The sequence below is a fragment of the Protomyctophum bolini genome (genome assembly GCF_963924005.1).
Source record: "Protomyctophum bolini genome assembly, chromosome: 2".
NCBI classification, from domain to species: domain Eukaryota; kingdom Metazoa; phylum Chordata; class Actinopteri; order Myctophiformes; family Myctophidae; genus Protomyctophum; species Protomyctophum bolini.
The window spans coordinates 3,393,803-3,413,250 of record NC_137863.1 but is presented as its reverse complement, the minus strand read 5'-3'; the positions used below and the strand labels follow the sequence as shown (position 1 = coordinate 3,413,250).

General features: G+C 45.4%; 1 protein-coding gene across 1 annotated transcript in view; it reads left to right on the top strand.

Annotated features, from left to right (window-relative positions):
- ccdc3b (coiled-coil domain containing 3b) overlaps positions 1 to 17,664 on the top strand; it is a 36,992-nt gene extending 19,328 nt beyond the window's left edge. Inside the window, exon 3 of the mRNA XM_080783689.1 lies at positions 17,238 to 17,664. Within this exon, the coding sequence (XP_080639815.1) occupies positions 17,238 to 17,543 (306 nt within the window). The 3' untranslated portion in view covers positions 17,544 to 17,664. The remainder of the gene's footprint in view (positions 1 to 17,237) is intronic.
- Positions 17,665 to 19,448: the final 1,784 nt, after the last annotated feature.

Genomic DNA, 19,448 nt, shown 5'->3' with positions numbered 1-19,448 from the left:
TCTTAGAGAGAGAGAGAGGGAAAAAAAGAGAAAGAAAGGCTTTTGTTTGTGTGTTTATTTATTTTATGAAGCTGACCGAGGCCATTACAGATGACCAATCAGCTTCTTCTGTTCTTAGTGGCTTAATTGTTATGTTTTACTTTTTTTTAATTTTATTTAATTTTATTCTTTATTTGATTAGATGTTTTTGGGAGACACTTTTATGTTGTCTTTGGTTGTCATTAGAGAGTGACATTTTGTCGGGATTCCCGTGGGTCACGGGGATTCCTGCGGGAATCTCGTGGGATGGGATTAACATTTGTATTAATCCCGTGATCGGGACGGAACGGGAATGAAAGTCAACGGGAGCGTGCAGGAGCGGGAATGACATCTATCTAGAATCATAATGATCATTTTCAGCTGGTCGTGGCGCCAACCAAAAGGACAGAAGCACCCATATTTGTAGTCATCTTTCAGTGAGACAACGCTACACATACCCATAATCCATAAAAAAAAAGGAAACAGGAGCGGGATGGGAGTGGGAGTCATCTCGAGTGGGAGTGGGATGGGATCAGGAGTCATTCTACAGGAGTGGGACAGGACAGGATTTTTCTTTTTACCCTGGTCCAGGATTGGGACAGGACAGGAGTGGAGATCCACTCCCGTGTCAGTCTCTAGTTGTCATGGCTGCCAGTTCCCACCTGATGTTGTGTGGTAGATCTGATTGGTCCAGACCGTACTGAATAACTGACAGCTTACATAAGGTCTTAAGACTAGGACTCAAGTCTAAGATGAACAGGTCATCAGAGGCTTTGTAGCCTCCGAAGAGGATGATACGATCTCCCACAATGCAACAGTACACCCCACATGGTCCTTTCCCCTTGGGCTCAACCTTCTTCCAGGAGAAGGTCTCTGGACTGATTTTCCACACATCAGTGATCTGGTTACCGGTACCAACTATGTACAGCTCTCCATTGTAGGTAAAGGCTGAATGACCCCTGAGTCCTTCTGGAAGGAACTGTGCAGAAGGTGTGTTGAGCCAGTGGTTGTTCTCTGTGTCAAACACTCTGATGATGTTGTGTCGGCCCCTCCGGTCATCCCAATGGCTCCTAAATACAAACATCTTTGTCCCGATGATGGTGGCAGACTGACCACATGAACCAGGTGGTGGATGTGGGGTTCCTCTGGTGTTAATTAAAGACCAGACCATTGTGCTGGTGTCCAACTTGTACATGTCTTCACATGTCTTGTGCATGTCTCCAAATACATGTGCAGATTGTGCAGGCAGGATGGAGAATCCTCCATGGATAAACATGACCTTCTCCAACACACAGGCTGAGTGCCAGTTCCTCCCCTCTGGAATTGTCCCAGACACGCTGGGTTTGAACCATCTGTGGGCGTCAACATCAAATGCATAAAGCACATTGCAGTAAGTATTGCCTCCCCAGATGTAGACTGTATATTCTATCAACACAGCTGTGTAGCCGAGGCCCCTGGATGGAGCCTCTAGGTGGCGCCCTCCTCTTCCAGGGGTCACTGGAGTCAACTTCCTCCAGCATAAAGACACTGTGTTGAAGACGTGAACATCAATGTGATCGCTGTCTCCTCCGAAGCAGTACAGCTTGTCCTGCAGCCCCACAGCTACATGGAGACTATTTGCAGCTCCTCCTCCTTTCAGATGGACGGTCCAGCAGATCATTCTAACGTCACAATGTTCTGGATTCGCTGTTCCACAATGCAGTTCTGTCTCTCTGTCCCACAATGCAGTTCTGTCTCTCCGACAATGCAGTTCTGTCTCTGTCTGTCCCACAATGCAGTTCTGTCTCTGTCTGTCCCACAATGCAGTTCTGTCACCACACGCCACCCTCTTATATCGCTACAGCGGAACAAACATCACATGAAGCCTACGGCCAATCTGTGGAGACAACGTGTTGCGTCAGCCAATGAGGGAAGCCGATGGATGAGCTGTTGACGTGATTGGTGTAAAAGCACTGGTTCTCAACATTATCTGGACGAGCAAATCCACATGTTACGTCATGATGAAGTACGAGGATAAGAGCGCCCCTCACTTCACACGGGTGTGATATATTTCCCTGTGTCTAATGTTGAAGGAGTTCATGGTGGTTCTACTGATCTCCAGTTGGTTTCAGGAACTAAACGTTGATTCACCACAACTGGAACCTGAACAGGGACCACAGAGTGGCCGTGTGTCACTGTCCTACACGTTGGAAGTGGAACCTGAACAGGGACCACAGAGTGGCCGTGTGTCACTGTCCTACAGGTTGGAAGTGGAACCTGAACAGGGACCACAGAGTGGCCGTGTGTCACTGTCCTACAGGTTGGAAGTGGAACCTGAACAGGGACCACAGAGTGGCCGTGTGTCACTGTCCTACAGGTTGGAACTGGAACCTGAACAGGGACCACAGAGTGGGCGTGTGTCACTGTCCTACACGTTGGAAGTGGAACCTGAACAGGGACCACAGAGTGGCCGTGTGTCACTGTCCTACAGGTTGGAAGTGGAACCTGAACAGGGACCACAGAGTGGCCGTGTGTCACTGTCCTACAGGTTGGAACTGGAACCTGAACAGGGACCACAGAGTGGCCGTGTGTCACTGTCCTACAGGTTGGAAGTGGAACCTGAACAGGGACCACAGAGTGGCCGTGTGTCACTGTCCTACAGGTTGGAAGTGGAACCTGAACAGGGACCACAGAGTGGCCGTGTGTCACTGTCCTACACGTTGGAAGTGGAACCTGAACAGGGACCACAGAGTGGCCGTGTGTCACTGTCCTACAGGTTGGAAGTGGAACCTGAACAGGGACCACAGAGTGGCCGTGTGTCACTGTCCTACAGGTTGGAAGTGGAACCTGAACAGGGACCACAGAGTGGCCGTGTGTCACTGTCCTACAGGTTGGAAGTGGAACCTGAACAGGGACCACAGAGTGGCCGTGTGTCACTGTCCTACAGGTTGGAACTGGAACCTGAACAGGGACCACAGAGTGGCCGTGTGTCACTGTCCTACAGGTTGGAAGTGGAACCTGAACAGGGACCACAGAGTGGCCGTGTGTCACTGTCCTACACGTTGGAAGTGGAACCTGAACAGGGACCACAGAGTGGCCGTGTGTCACTGTCCTACACGTTGGAAGTGGAACCTGAACAGGGACCACAGAGTGGCCGTGTGTCACTGTCCTACAGGTTGGAAGTGGAACCTGAACAGGGACCACAGAGTGGCCGTGTGTCACTGTCCTACAGGTTGGAAGATGCAGGTGTGATATTTTGCGACGACAACGCCTGCGCCACTCGCTTGCCCGTCTGAAACGACCGTCAGAAATTCAAGGTTTTTTCCGCCGTGCCTGGATTCAAAGCATTTATATATATATATATATATATATATATATATATATACCTTTCGAAAAAGCATAGAATATTCTGCGTTATTCTGCTCCATTCCGCGCACGTGATCGGACAATAATCCTGATCTCTCCTACGCGACAATGGGTTTGAAAGCTACAGGCTCTGGTGTAGAGGATGCACTGCACACATGCAGTTGTCCAAACAAACACTGGGCTTGCCCCTGTGGGCTAATTTTATGTGGGACCCAAGTGGGTCCTATCTGGGCTTGCCCAAGTGGGTTCTACCGAGGCCCTATATAGGTGGGCCCCACCTTGGCAATTTATGTGGGGCTGACATGGGTTTCAAGGTGGGCTGAACTATATGGGCACAGAATATAGGGCCCGGGTTTAATTTAACACAGAACCTGGAGAACATAGAACCTGAGGAACATAGAACCAGGGGAACATAGGGATGACCCCAACTAACTCTACAAGCTACATATCATTCACCAAACAGCCCCCCCCCCACCATAACCCCCCCATAACCCCCCCTTTCTTCCCTTTGACAGAATACAAAGAACATGATCCAAGTCTCTGCACTAATTCAACCCCCCCCCCCCCTCCTCCCCCCCCCCCCCTCCCCCCTCTCTCTCTGTTTCCAGTCATTTGCTGACTATTCATAAAAAGCATGTATTTGTTATGGCAAAGGGAACCAAAGAGTGGGTTCACGTTCTCATTAACCCATTCTGACCTGAGATCAGATTCATACGAGGTTTCCACGGGACACACACTGGTCTGATTAACACATTCTGACCTGAGATCAGATTCTAAAAATGTCAGTCGTTCTTCGAATTTTTCAAAAATAGCAGACCTACAAGCTCGTATCGCGCCACTCGGTGGCGCGATATGAGCTTGTAGATCTGCTATTTTTCAATAGCTAAAGCATAACATGATGCCAACACCAAAATGGGTGCCCGGTCAGAATGGGTTAACCCTTTCAGACCTCCTCAGGACCCCATTCTAAAAAAGCATGTCTTATATTATTGAACTGCTCCCTACTGTATATCCCGACCATGTTTCTACTGTATGTCGGTGCGGTTCTCCAACGTCTTCATGTCAAGAAGAACCCCCAAAAGATATGTATTTGGGACCACCGACCACCGACCCCCAACTGAACAAAAATGATGTTGTTGTTCCAGGGAGGGACCCCAATCCGAGAAGCAAATATTTTAGTTAAAAACGTTCGCCATAGCAGCTTGCATGGACTCCTCATGCATAGAAGGAGGCATGAGGTCAGTCCACTGCCCCCCCCAGGTTGGCAGAGGAAGTGTAGCGCCCAGGATTACATTAGATGATTGACACTTGGTGAAAGAATGGGTTACAAAATCTTGGGATAAATGTTTTTTAAAGTTTGCAGTGAAAAAAATGTATATATATTCAAAGATTTCACGATTCTTTTCCAAAAAATAGCAGATCTACAAGCTCGTAGCGAGCTTGTAGATCTGCTATTTCTCAATAGCTAAAGTATGACATAATGCTTAAAACACCAAAAGGGGGTTCCCGCCCAGAATGTCTTAACGAGCTGCTCTCATAGGTCAACGCCGCCGTAATCAGAGAGCTCTCTGCGTGCACGCTCCGTGCACTAATCCACCGTGCATGTGTGTGTACCGTATCCGTGCACGCTCCGTGCACTAATCCACCGTGCATGTGTGTGTACCGTATCCGTGCACGCTCCGTGCACTAATCCACCGTGCATGTGTGTACGGTACGTGCACGGTCCGTGCACTAATCCACCGTGCATGTGTAGGCCTTCCGTACGACGTGCACGGTCCGTGCACTAATCCACCGTGCATGTACGTGCACGGTCCGTGCACTAATCCACCGTGCATGCCTTCTATCCTGACATCATCCTGATGATTAGGGCTCTTTTTGTCTTGACACAAAACACGTTTGTTTTCGTTGGCACCGCCACGCGCCGCGCGCACGCCCACACACACAAGCACATGCACACGCACACACACACACACACACACACACCACCGCGCTCCGCGCTCTGCCTGCTGGCGGAGAAACTGATCTCGCCATATCCCCACATGGAGCGTTCCCTACACACACACACACACACACACACACACACATCATGGAGCGTTCCCTACACACACACACTCACACACACACACACATCATGGAGCGTTCCCTACACACACACACACAGACACACAGACACACACACACACACACACACACACACACACACACACACACACACACACACACACACACACACACACCCAGAACATCCAGTTCTAATATAATATAAACCACGAAAAAAAGATTAGATTAAAATAGTTTTGTTTTCCATTCTTTTCTGTCTCTTTTCCGTCTCGTCGTTGATGCCAGTGTAAAGGATTTAACTCATTCTGGGCGGGAATAACCCCTTTTGGTGGGGTTATTTTGATTGAAAAATAGCAGATCTACAAGCTCGTAGCGATCTTGTAGGTCTGCTATTTTTTGTAAAAATCGTGAAAATGTTGGCGAAAATCTTATTATTTCAGAGCAAACGTTTTTTTACTCAAATCTTTGCTTCTGAGGGTTTTTTCTGAAACAACATATTTTCAGATGGGGGTCGGCGGCCAATTACATATCATTTTTTGGGGTCCTGACATGAAATATTGAGCACCACTGATATAGAAAACAATAGTGTTTTCAGGATACTGTCAGGATTTTAGAAGACATTTAAAGGTATATTCAGTGATTTCACTCAAAAAAAACCTTAGGTTTCGTTTTTGGCTATATAGGTGGCAAAGCCTTTCATCCAATCAGGATAGAGAGCCAAAAACTAAACCTATAAGGTTTTTTGACCCCCACCAGGGGTTAACTGGGGACAGGGAGGAACTCCTTATATTATGGTCAGCACACTCTATAGTAGAGAGAGGATTATCACAACAAAACAAAAAAATAAGTGATATTTGAATTAAGTGAAATCACTGAATATACCTTTAATTCCGACGCCAGGCCTAAATGGGTTAACACTTAAAAAACTCGTTTTCCAGCGAACGTTTCCGTGAAACCAAATGAGTGACAGTGACCAGATTGACCAGAGTGACCAGAGTGACCAGAGACACAGCCCTGCAGCTCCCATGAACTCCTCCAAAGCTCCTACACAGACTACAGACTCGTCATAATAAATAATAACGCTGTCATTTATAGGAAGACGGATTATAAATAGCCCGGCTGTCGTTTCTCGGCAGTCGGAACGGACCTCGACGGAGCCTCGCGGAGGGTAATTGTCGCTCCTCCATCGAGCATACTGTTGTGGTTATAGGGCTGTCAATTAACCCCAGTCAGACTTAACCCCTTTTGCGCGGGAACCCCTTTTGGTGTTAGCATTATGTTATGCTTTAGCATTTGAAAAATAGCAGATCTACAAGCTCGGTGGCGCGCTACGAGCTTGTAGGTCTGCTATTTTTTGAAAAATCGAAGAACGACTGACGTAGAAACATAGCTTTTTCAGAAAACTGTCAGGATGTAGAAGACATTTTTAGAATCTGATCTCAGGTCAGAATGGAAAACTGTCAGGATGTAGAAGACATTTTTAGAATCTGATCTCAGGTCAGAATGGGTTAATTTGTCCCTAACCCCTTTGGGCCTGAAGTCGAAATTTAAAAGAAATCATGACAATTTTCTGAAAAACCTAATGATTCTATATCAGTGGTGTTCAATATCTCATGTCAAGGACCCCCAAAATTATATGTATTCGGCCGCCGACCCCCATCTGAAAATATGTTGTTCCAGGGACCCCTCCTCCCCATGCAGGCAGAAGCAAAGATTTGAGTTAAAAACGTTCGCTATGAAACAATATATTATTCAACGATTTGTGCCACATTTTCACGATAAAAAAGAAATAGCAGATCTACAAGCTCGTAAGCGCAGCACACTATGAGCTCGTAGATCTGTTATTTTTCAATATAGCTAAAGTATAACATAATGCTTTTAAAAAGGGGGTCGTTGTTCCCGTCCAGAATGGGCTAATGCGCGAGGCTATTCTGTGCCGAGACACCCCCATCTGTTTCCACTCAAAGAGAAAGCTCCTTGAAGATATTATAGATATAGACTTGCACAAAAACTAGGGGGGGGGGGAGAGAGAGAGAGAGAGAGAGGGAGAGAGAGAGAGAGAGGGAGAGTCTCTGGATGTAATGTTTTGGTTGGGTTTCCATAGAGTTTGCATTGGCCCGGGGGTGTGATAGATTCACTCATTAGGAGTGATCAAAGTCATTCATCACGTTTACGCACAGCTAGTATCTGGCTTTTAACCCGGTTTGGGGCGGCTCGGGAACCCCCTTTTGGTGTTTTAAAAGCATTACGATATACTTTATATCTATTGAAAAACAGCAGATCTACAAGCTCATAGCGCGCCACCGAGTGGCGCGCTATGAGCTTGTAGGTCTGCTATTTTTGAAAAAGTCGTGAACATGTGGTGCAAATCTTTAGAATATTATATTCTTTCAGAGCGAACGTTTATATAACTAAAATCTTTGCTTCTGGGGGGGAGGGTCCCTGGAACAACATATTTTCAGATACTATATATATTTTTGGGCGTCCTTGACATGAAATATTGAGCACCACTGATACAGAAACATGAGGTATTTATTTCAGAAAACTGTCAGGATTTAGAAGACGTTTTTTTTTTAAATATCGACGTCAGTCCTAAATGGGTTAAGTTGGGATAATGCCGTAGGTTGCATTGGGATCGTTTTTTGATTTGGCAATTTGGAAGTAGAATAAACCCTGGACTGGACTTTACTGGACTGGACTAAACTGGACTTGACTGCGGACGTTGTTCCCAAACTTTCTTTTTCAGCCCGTGGAGAGAAATGAAACTAGTGAAAATAGCAGACCTATACAAGCTGGCGCTATAGGCGCTATACTCCCCTCCAATGCACGGCTTTCCCAAATGACTTTGGGAAAGTCATTTTTGGACTTGTAATAATGTGTGTTTAGGTCAGTTTGGATGTAATCGTTTTGCCAGCGAAGTCTAGGGACTTCAATGTTTGTTTAGGGCTAGTAAATGACAATAAGACATTAATCCCACTGATATAAAATACATCTTGTAATACATTTATTTCAGTTTTCATTTTTTCACAGACATATCAACATGCCCCCAAAAAATCTGGGCGCCCCTCACTTTTTTTTCCCTCACAGCAATAACCTATAAGTGTATTATAGGACTGTATTAATGCAAATTTGGATCAAAGTCCCCCAAATTCCATTCCTTTTATTTATTTATTTATTTCCGAATCTGTCAAAGGTCAAAGTCGAGGCCAGAGTGCAAGTTCAACGCTAAGCCCTGTATCGCTTATACATGCGGGTCGTGTTCAGAATGACCTCATGACAGAGAGCAGAGCATGTGGCACGGTTTAGTCGTACAGCCTCTCTCTCCCCGGAGTCAGGGACTAATTACCCATTGGGCCAGTGGGGCCCGTGGCCCAGGGGCCCTCGTAGGGGTTAATCCGTCCCTGCCCGGAGGGCTTCCCTAGAGTTCTCAATTCCCTCACAGGCACGTGCACACATAGACATCAAAGTGGGGCTTCAGCCCCTGGCCTTTTACCCCCGTCTGTAAAACAACTGCCCTCTCCAGACCCTGAATGCAGCACTTATACTTTAAATGGTAAATGGTGCATTTATATAGTGCCCTTATCCAAGGCGCTTTATACATAGATTGTGCATCAATTCACCCATTCACACACACATTCATACACTGATTGCGGCGGAAACCATGCAAGGCACCAACCAGCACATCGGGAGCAATTTGGGGTTCAGTGTCTTTGCCCAAGGACACTTTGACATGTAGACAGGAGGAGGAACCGGGATTCGAACCGCCGACCCAGCGATCATTGGACGACCAAATGAAAATGGCCCCTCCTCTCCTTTCCATGCCATATCCGAGAAAAAATCACACCCCGTGTGAACTGAGTGGTGCAACTCCCCTCCCCCCTCTCCTCTCCTCTCCTCTCTCTCTCTCTCTCTCATTAGCAGGCAACAGTGCAGCACTAATACTATCTCGCTCTCTGTTTCTGGCACAACAGCGCCCCTACTGGTACTAATAGGCATATACTGGTGCTCATGGCCACCTAGCTAGGTACATAGGTGAACACGGAAATTGCTGTTCCTTGGAGTGGTGGTTGCACCACTCAAAAATAGCCGATCTACAAGCTGCGACGCGTTGAGAGCTTGTTAGATCGGCTATTTTGGAGCTCTGGCTCATGGACTAAGAACCACAAAGAACTGAACCGGTTCCCATTGGGAACCAACCGGTGGAAAAGAACTGACCCGGTTCCCATTAGGAACCAACCGGTGGAAAAGAACTGAACCGGTTTCCATTGGGAACCAACTGGTGGAAAATAACTGAACCGGTTCCCATTGGGAACCAACCGGTGGAAAAGAACTGAACCGGTTCCCATTGGGAACCAACCGGTAGAAAAGAACTGAACCGGTTCCCATTGGGAACCAACCGGTAGAAAATAACTGAACCGGTTCCCATTGGGAACCAACCGGTGGAAAAGAACTGAACCGGTTCCCATTGGGAACCAACCGGTGGAAAAGAACTGAACCGGTTCCCATTGGGAACCAACCGGTGGGAAAGAACTGAACCGGTTCCCATTGGGAACCAACCGGTGGAAAAGAACTGAACCGGTTCCCATTGGGAACCAACCGGTGGAAAAGAACTGAACCGGTTCCCATTGGGAACCAACCGGTGGAAAAGAACTGAACCGGTTCCCATTGGGAACCAACCGGTGGAAAAGAACTGAACCGGTTCCCATTGGGAACCAACCGGTGGAAAATAACTGAACCGGTTCCCACTGGGAACCAACCGGTGGAAAAGAACTGAACCGGTTCCCATTGGGAACCAACCCGGTGGAAAAGAACTGAACCGGTTCCCATTGGGAACCAACCGGTGGAAAAGAACTGAACCGGTTCCCATTGGGAACCAAGCGGTGGAAAAGGGGTCTCCCTGTATTGAGACGTCCCGAACAGGCCGGTCTGCTTCATGCAGCATGGGGCAGGTTTTGGGCTCCAGACCTCCAGAACAGGCCGGTCTGGGGCAGGTTTTTGGGCTCCAGACCTCCAGACTTCTCTTCAAGGGTAATTAACCCAACTATTTGTCCACACAGAGGCTTAGTGTAACAGAGAGAGAGAGAGAGAGAGAGCCACGGCACATGCAGAGATAAGAACCAAATATGGTGCACAGTTTGTGTGAAATCTATACCTCTCTCTCTCTCTCTACCACTCTCTACCTCTCTCTACCAACCTTTTTTTCCTTTCGCTAGTATAACCCATTTTGGGTGGGAACGCCTTTTTGGTGATAGCATTATGTTATGCTTTAGGTATTTAAAAAATAGCAGATCTACAAGCTCGTAGCTTATAGGTCTGCTATTTTTGAAAAATCGTTAAAATGTGGCGCAAATCATTGAATATATATTTATATATAAATATACATTTTTAACTAAAATATTGGCTTCTGGGGGGGTCCCTGGAACTACATATTTTGAGATGGGGGTCCGTGGCCCAATAGAGATAATTCTGGGGGTCCTTGACATGAATAAGGTTGAGCACCACTGACATATAGAAACATAGGTTTTTCAGAAAGATGTTATGATTTAAAAGCCTTTTTTTATCAACCTCAGTCTAAAATGGGATAACTTGAGAATCCCTCTTATTCAGGCGAGGAATGGATGCTTTTTTGAAGTTTGGGGAAGATATAATGCTGTATCATATAGCTGTAGCATTACACACACACCAACCATACAGAGAAAAGAGAAAAAAAAACAAGTCCCTGCAGGGATATTATAAGTAAGAACACATGGGAAAATGTGTGGCTAATGTTACTGCAAAAGAAAGTAATGCACTAACCAGAGACGTGGGATAGAATCCAAGCAGCACTTTTTTTTTCTTCTTTTATATATTTTTTTATACATTTCCCTCCAAACCCCTCTGGGCTGCATGCGGTTCTCGGGTTGGTAGGGAATTTATACATCCATGTTTCACTCTTAGGTCTAGCCCATTCTGACCTGAGATCAGATTCTAAAAAGGTCTTCTACATCCTGACAGTTTTCTAAAAAAGCTATGTTTCTACTGTCAGTCGATTTTTCAAAAATAGCAGACCTACAAGAGTGGCGCGCTACGAGCTTGTAGATCTGCTATTTTTCAATAGCTATAAAGCATAACATGATGCTAACACCAAAAGGGGTTCCCACCCAAAATGGGCTAGATGTGGAAGCATTATGCCTGCTTTTTGCTTTTGTAACCGGAAATAGGCGATCTACAAGCTCACGGCAGCACGCCGCGGCGCAGAGCATTGTGAGCCGTATATACGTGCAGATCTGGTATTCTTTGGCGCGTGACGCCCGCACACATAATGTAAGCATAACTCTTGAGCTTTAGCCCATTTAGACCTGATGACGTTGACATTTTTTAAAATCCTGACAGTTTTTCTGAAATACCTCATGTTTCTGTATCAGTGGTGCTTATTAATATTTCATGTCAAGGACCCCCAAAAATTATATGTAATCGGCCGCCGACCCCCATCTGAAAATATATGTAGTTTCAGGGACACCCCTAGAAACAAAAGATCTGAGTTTAAAACGTTCGCTCTGAAAGAATATACATTCAAAGATTTGCACCACATTTTGACGATTTTTCAAAAAATTGCAAGAAAGGAAAGGTACTATGTTTACCCTGCAGGGTAACTGGACTATAAGCTCAAGAACTTGTTTACAGCCAGGCCCTGCTCATAGAACATTTCATGGTAGGGGTTCAATGCCTTGCTCAAGGGCACTTCAGCGGTGGTCATTTTAACGTGCCGGTCCGGGGATACGAACTATAGCGACCTTTCCGATATCAAGACCGCTCCGCAAACCGTTCGGCCAGCGGCGCTGCTCAATTACAATCTCGAAGTGCGGCACTCGGTGCCGCGCTATGAGCTTGTAGATCTGCTATTTTAAAGTATAACTAAATAATGCATTAAACACCCAAAAAGGGGGTTCCCGCCCAGAATGGGTTAGGAACCGCGGAGGAAATCCACACTCCGGCCCGGGTGACAGGCGCGACCATCTGGGGCAAATCTTTCACTTTAGGGAGAGTCAGATTGTTTATCCCATTTTGTGCGGGAACCCCTTTTGGTGTTAGCATTATGTTATGCTTTAGCTATTGAAAAATAGCAGATCTACAAGCTCATAGCGCGCTACGAGCTTGTAGGTCTGCTATTTTTGAATAATCGAAGAACGACTTGACACAGAAACATAGCTTTTTCTGAAAACTGTCAGGATGTATAGAAGACATTTATAGAATCTGATCTCAGGTCAGAATGGAAAACTGTCAGGATGTGTAGAAGACATTTATAGAATCTGATCTCAGGTCAGAACGGGTTATAGAAGTCATGATGGGTTTCACAGGGCCGTGTTTCACCAACGCATGAATGACGCTGAATACCTTTTCTTTTTGTTGCTTTATACAGCCGAGGTTTTGTGTTAGCTCAATATTATCTCTTCTTTAATAAAGGACTTTAACTTCAGGGTTTTTTTTTTCAACCACGTACGGTTCATGTTTTATAGGGTGTTATTAGAGAAAGTAGCCTAAAAGATGAGTGGTAATTTATTTTTACTGTTTGTGTTAGCTCAATATTATCTCTTCTTTAATAAAGGACAACCTTTACAGGGTGGCGGGGGCATTCGAACATGGGGCTAAATATGTTTGTTTTTTTACACAATTTCTTAGCGATTTTTTTTTTTATTATTTACTATAGTCCTACTAGACCCCAGGAAATTACATCTCAAAGTTCAAGGTTCAAGGTTTTCCCTGGCTTTTAATGTGAACTGATTTTAACCTTCTTAGGCACTGTTGCAGCATAGACGGTACATTAAACTGGCCACAAACGATCACAGGATCTACTGAATGTGAACGTAGAGTACTAGGGAGATCAATACTGGATCAATACAGGATCAATATACGGGCTCAATACTGGATCAATACTGGATCAATACCGGCTCAACATTAACCCAAAGCAGTGGTTTTCAACCCTTTTCATATCAAGGCCCATTATTTTTTCTGCATAATTTGAGCCACGGAACCAGATGACATTTAGCCTCTCAGACCCAAAACTTTTCATTGATTGATTGAAATATGTATTAACAGTTTGCAGAATTGCAGTACAATTCAAGCACAAACTCAATACAAAGACTGTTAACTGTGAGTGGACGACCCAATTAAGCATTACACTTGTTTACAAGAGATTCCACCTTGTTCAATTCATCAAAACATTTAGAGACGTACAAATAGACACTTCTATGTAGTTAAAGAACAGAACAGGAATTCATCATAAAGGAGGTAAAAAGGGAAAAGAAACATATACAGTGAGGGGGAACAGGGGTGGGTGGTGGGGGTGGATTCAGATTTTACGGGGTCCAGTTTCGAATTGCAGCCGTCCGTAGGTGCCCTTTGAGAGCGGTTTTGAAGGAGTCAAGGTATTCACATGTCTTAATGACTGTTGGTAGGGCGTTCCACATTTTGGTGGCATAGGAGCGAAATGTCCACATGCTGTATTGATGTTGGTACCATTAGGAGAGATAACAGGCAAACAATCAACACAACAATTCCTCTATACATCCTAATTGTGTACAAACAATAATTTAACTCTTGAGAGTGTAGAAACCAAGTGGACCCGTACGGGTCCACTTGGTTTATTTTTCCATGAGTTAAAGATCTAATAAGGGTTCATTTGGTTACAACTAACTCTCCATCATTTAGCTATATGTGGTCCACCTTGGAACCCCCTAAAGGACCACTGGTGGTCCCCGGACCACCTGGAACCCCCTCAAGGACCACTGGTGGTCCCTGGACCACCTGGAACCCCCTCAAGGACCACTGGTGGTCCCCGGACACCCTGGAACCCCCTCTAGGACCACTGGTGGTCCCCGGACCACCTTGGAACCCCCTCAAGGACCACTGGTGGTCCCCGGACCACCTGGAACCCCCTCAAGGACCACTGGTGGTCCCCGGACCACCTGGAACCCCCTCTAGGACCACTGGTGGTCCCCGGACCACCTGGAACCCCCTCAAGGACCACCGGTGGTCCCCGGACCACCCTGGAACCCCCTCAAGGACCACTGGTGGTCCCCGGGACCACTGACCTGTAAAAGAACAGGGATTATTTAGTCCTTTTCACACTTGATTGTGCCTTAAATATTCTTTTATACGAGGCTGTTTAGCGAGACCGCGGAGAATGCAATAATTCATCCCCATTCATGGCTACAGTACGTTGTGAATTAATTACACGTTTTATATATTTCCGCCTGGCCTTCTCAGCTTTCCTCACTCCTTCGTACGGCTCTGTTGTGGCGAACTGGTTCTCCAACAATGGACCACGCAGCGAGACGGGCCGGCTGTTGGCACCGCTCGGCCCGACCCAATAGAATTCCAGCGGTGTTCTCTCTCCGTTCTCCCAGTTTTTTGCATTTTTTATAGTTGTAGGAAAGTCATGTTTCATGCGGTCTAATGTATCTATATCTACATACTGTATATACCCCATCGTACAGTTATTGGACGACGTTTGAATTTCATTCATAAATCGACTACTTTGAACTATAGTCTTATAAAAAAATCAATCTGTGCTTCAAAACACATTCTGGACGGGAACCCCTTTTGGTGTTTTAAGCATTATGTTATACTTTAGCTATTGGAAAAATAGCAGATCTACAAGCTCATACAAGCTACGAGCGTGTAGGTCTGCTATTTTTGAAGCATCGTGAGATATAGAAGTGCCTCAAATCTGTGAACATTTTAACTCAAATCTTTGCTTCTATAGGGAGGTCCCTGGAACAACATATTTTCAGATGGGGGGGCGGAGGCATATTACATATATTTTTTGGGGTCGTTGACATGAAATATTAAGAACTACTGATATAGAAACATGAGGTTTTTCAGATGTATTTTTTATTTTTTCATTTGGGGGGCAGGCAGAGTGCACTGCCGTGCTTTTTTTCCTGCCTGCGAATGACAGACTCAATCGAGGACGTGTCGTTTTCAAATCCCCACAAAAGACATTCCGGTTTCTCGGGAGAAATTACGTTTCTCCTCCTAGACGACGCGGTGGAAATTACCCCGCACACCGTTACGCTGCTATGCAGCGAAATCCTCCTAAAGGTAACGAAAAGGGACCGTTTGATTGAACCCACCTGCGAACACAATACACTCGCTAACAATTGTGTCGAAGCTATATAATCCGGTCCATGTCTTGCCACTGCTGAGCGGAACTATACTCTGCCTTTTCTCTCCCGGTCCGGAAAATACCAGTAGTCCACAAAACACCGGTGGTTGTAAATCGACTATTAACCCATTTTGGCCTGATGTCTTTTTCTGAAATACCTCATGTTTCTACATCAGTGGTGCTCAATATTTCATGTCAAGGACCCCAAACATGATATGTAATTGGCCACCGACCCCCATCTGAAAATATGTTATTCCAGGAACCTCTCAGAAGCAAAGATTTGAGTTAAAAACGTTCACTCTGAAAGAATATATACTGTACATTCAAAGATTTGAGACACATTTTCAAGATTTTTCAAAATAGCAGACCTACACGAGTGGCGCGCTACGAGCTTGTAGATCTGCTATTTTTTCAATAGCTAAAGCATAACATAATGCTAACACCAAACGGGGTTCCCGCCCCAAAATGGGTTAAGTAGGCCTACATGTATGTAAAAACTGGCGCCCGCGTTCCGGTTTTTTCTCACTTGTTCTGGTTTCTCACTTGCATACAGAGTACAGTTACAGTACATCCGAACGTGGTGTAACTAATAAGAGAAGTTGTTGAAGAAAGTATATGTTTCACGTTCTAAGACTCCGGTTCCAACAGGCTTCCTCAGGGGACTTTGAATTAGCATTAGGAATAGGGCTGTGAATCTTTGGGTGTCCCACGATTCGATTCCGATTCTTGGGGTCACGATTCGATTCAAAATCGATCCATTTCATTTTTTTTATTCTAAAGCATTTTTTTTTCCAGATTCAAAATGAATCTCTATTCAAAATGATTCTCGATTCAATACTACAATACAACACAGCTGTGCTGAACTGAAGTGACTAGTACTGACTACAGCAACTTGAAAATGACTGAAGACATGATGGTTACTGTGATTAGGGTAAGCTTACATTTCATATCACAAACACCATGTAGTGAAAACTCCTGTAACTGTAACCAGGGGGAAAAATAATCTTTTTGGAAATTATGAATCGATTTTGAATCGTTCATAACGGGAATCGCGATTCTAATTCGAATTTTGACACCCCTAATTAGGAACCTGTTGTGACCTTGCATGCCCTTGCTGAGTGTGTGGTTGCACCACTCAAAAAATAAAAAAAAACATACATTTTGTTACCGAAATCATCAACGATTTTAAATGGATTTAAAAAAAGAAATCTGTTCTGCTGGAGGCAGACGGCAAATAGATGTTAAAGATATTCTTTGGCAAGTGAATGAGTTTAACGTCAGTCCTGTGTCTCTCCAGCTGCAGTGAATGAGTTTAACGTCAGTCCTGTGTCTCTCCAGCTGCAGTGAATGAGTTTAACGTCAGTCCTGTGTCTCTCCAGCTGCTGTGAATGAGTTTAACGTCAGTCCTGTGTCTCCCCAGCTGCTGTGAATGAGTTTAACGTCAGTCCTGTGTCTCTCCAGCTGCTGTGAATGAGTTTAACGTCAGTCCTGTGTCTCTCCAGCTGCTGTGAATGAGTTTAACGTCAGTCCTGTGTCTCCCCAGCTGCTGTGAATGAGTTTAACGTCAGTCCTGTGTCTCTCCAGCTGCTGTGAATGAGTTTAACGTCAGTCCTGTGTCTCTCCAGCTGCTGTGAATGAGTTTAACGTCAGTCCTGTGTCTCTCCAGCTGCTGTGCTCCAGCGTTCAGAAGGCTCTGTTCGAGGAGGAGGAGAAGGTGAAGACGCTGTCGGAGAAGGTGCGTTCCCTGGAGAAGTCCAACGGCCACCTCCGCGACCGCGTGAAGACCATGAAGCGCCTGCTGCGCCAGGCCAAGCGGGACGACACCAGAACCAGCACCAATAAGGACCAGAACACGCTGAGCCTCAAGCAGCTGTACGAGGCCCCCCACCACCCCCACCCAGACCAGGACACCGCCTTGAACCGGAAGAGTTCCCCCCCTCTTAAAAGCCTCGGGCTCGGCAAAAAAGCTTAACCCATTTAGTCAAAAAAAAAAAAGAAGAAAAGTTTGCTCTGAAAGAATATATATTCAAAGATTTGTGCCGCATTTTTTTTTTACGATTTTTCAAAAATAGCAGACCTACAAGCTCGTAGCGCGCCACTCGGTGGCGCGCTACGAGCTTGTAGATCTGCTATTTTTTCAATAGCTAAAGCATAACATGATGCTTAGTTAAAACTCCAAAAGGGGTTTCCCGCCCAGAGACTAAAGAAAACTCAATTTTTCAACCAATCCGTTCCCCCCTCGTCACGTCACATGACGTGAGTGGCCGCGTTTTATACGATTGTGTTTTAAATCCCAACAGTTTCCTGGAAAACGTATAATTATACAGTATAATGCTATGCTGTATCAGTAGTTCTCAATCTATTTTTCATGTCAAGGACCCCCAAAAGTATACTGTATATGTACAGTAATTGGCCGCCGACACCCATCTCAAAATATTTTGTTCCTGCAGGGACCCAATATTTGAGTTAAAGCAAATATTTGTAAATGTTCGCTTTATATGCAGCAAAATTAGATTTTGAAAATTGCAGATATATACAGTATATATTGTATATTGAAATTATTTATTTGGAATACCCCTTGAGTTACAATATCTCGTTTTCGAGAGGGTCCACAAGCATACAATCAATACAAGATAATTAACAGGAAAAAAAAACAAAAAACAAAAAAAAAACTGTTACAAAACACAAAACAACACCCAACAGGTTATTGCACTAGACAAGCAGAGTAGCAACAAGATGGAAAAGTTGTTGCAGATAGCGTTCATGAGCTTGTAGATCTGTTATTTTTTTATTTTTTTTTTGACACATCAGTAGTGAGTCACAAAATATCTTCAAATTGTGGTTCCCAAACCACATGCACATTTTGTTTTTGGGAACCAACTCTGTTCATTTTGGTTCCTCTTCAGGGTTAAATTAACATTGATTTATGTCAAACTGGGGGTCCTTGGAATGAAAAAGGTTTGAAAATCACTGCTAGAGCTGTAAACAGCTTCTCTTATGGGGGTCCCTGTAGCCTCGGTCCCAGTAAACAGCTTCTCTTATGGGGGTCCCTGTAGCCTCGGTCCCAGTAAACAGCTTCTCTTATGGGGGTCCCTGTAGCCTCGGTCCCAGTAAACAGCTTCTCTTATGGGGGTCAGTGTAGCCTCGGTCCCAGTAAACAGCTTCTCTTATGGGGGTCCCTGTAGCCTCGGTCCCAGTAAACAGCTTCTCTTATGGGGGTCAGTGTAGCCTCGGTCCCAGTAAACAGCTTCTCTTATGGGGGTCACTGTAGCCTCGGTCCCAGTAAACAGCTTCTCTTATGGGGGTCACTGCAGCCTCGGTCCCAGTAAACAGCTTCTCTTATGGGGGTCAGTGTAGCCTCGGTCCCAGTAAACAGCTTCTCTTATGGGGGTCAGTGTAGCCTCGGTCCCAGTAAACAGCTTCTCTTATGGGGGTCAGTGTAGCCTCGGTCCCAGTAAACAGCTTCTCTTATGGGGGTCAGTGTAGCCTCGGTCCCAGTAAACAGCTTCTCTTATGGGGGTCACTGTAGCCTCGGTCCCAGTAAACAGCTTCTCTTATGGGGGTCAGTGTAGCCTCGGTCCCAGTAAACAGCTTCTCTTATGGGGGTCACTGTAGCCTCGGTCCCAGGCTTACTTATCCGCGAAAAGAAAAGCCTGGTCACAACCTAAAACAGAGAAGCTATCGGCGGTTGTATCATCCGGAATTTCCGTCAGAATCATGTATTTCCCCCGGATACGATATTTTCCCGAACCAATCACAACACTTGGAGCCTTTGAACTCAAGTGAAAGCACAGCACAGGGTGTAAGAAATAGACGTGTCGGGGGATATGATAATATCTTCATCACAGTGAGGTAAAGAGAGAGAGTGTGGCGACAA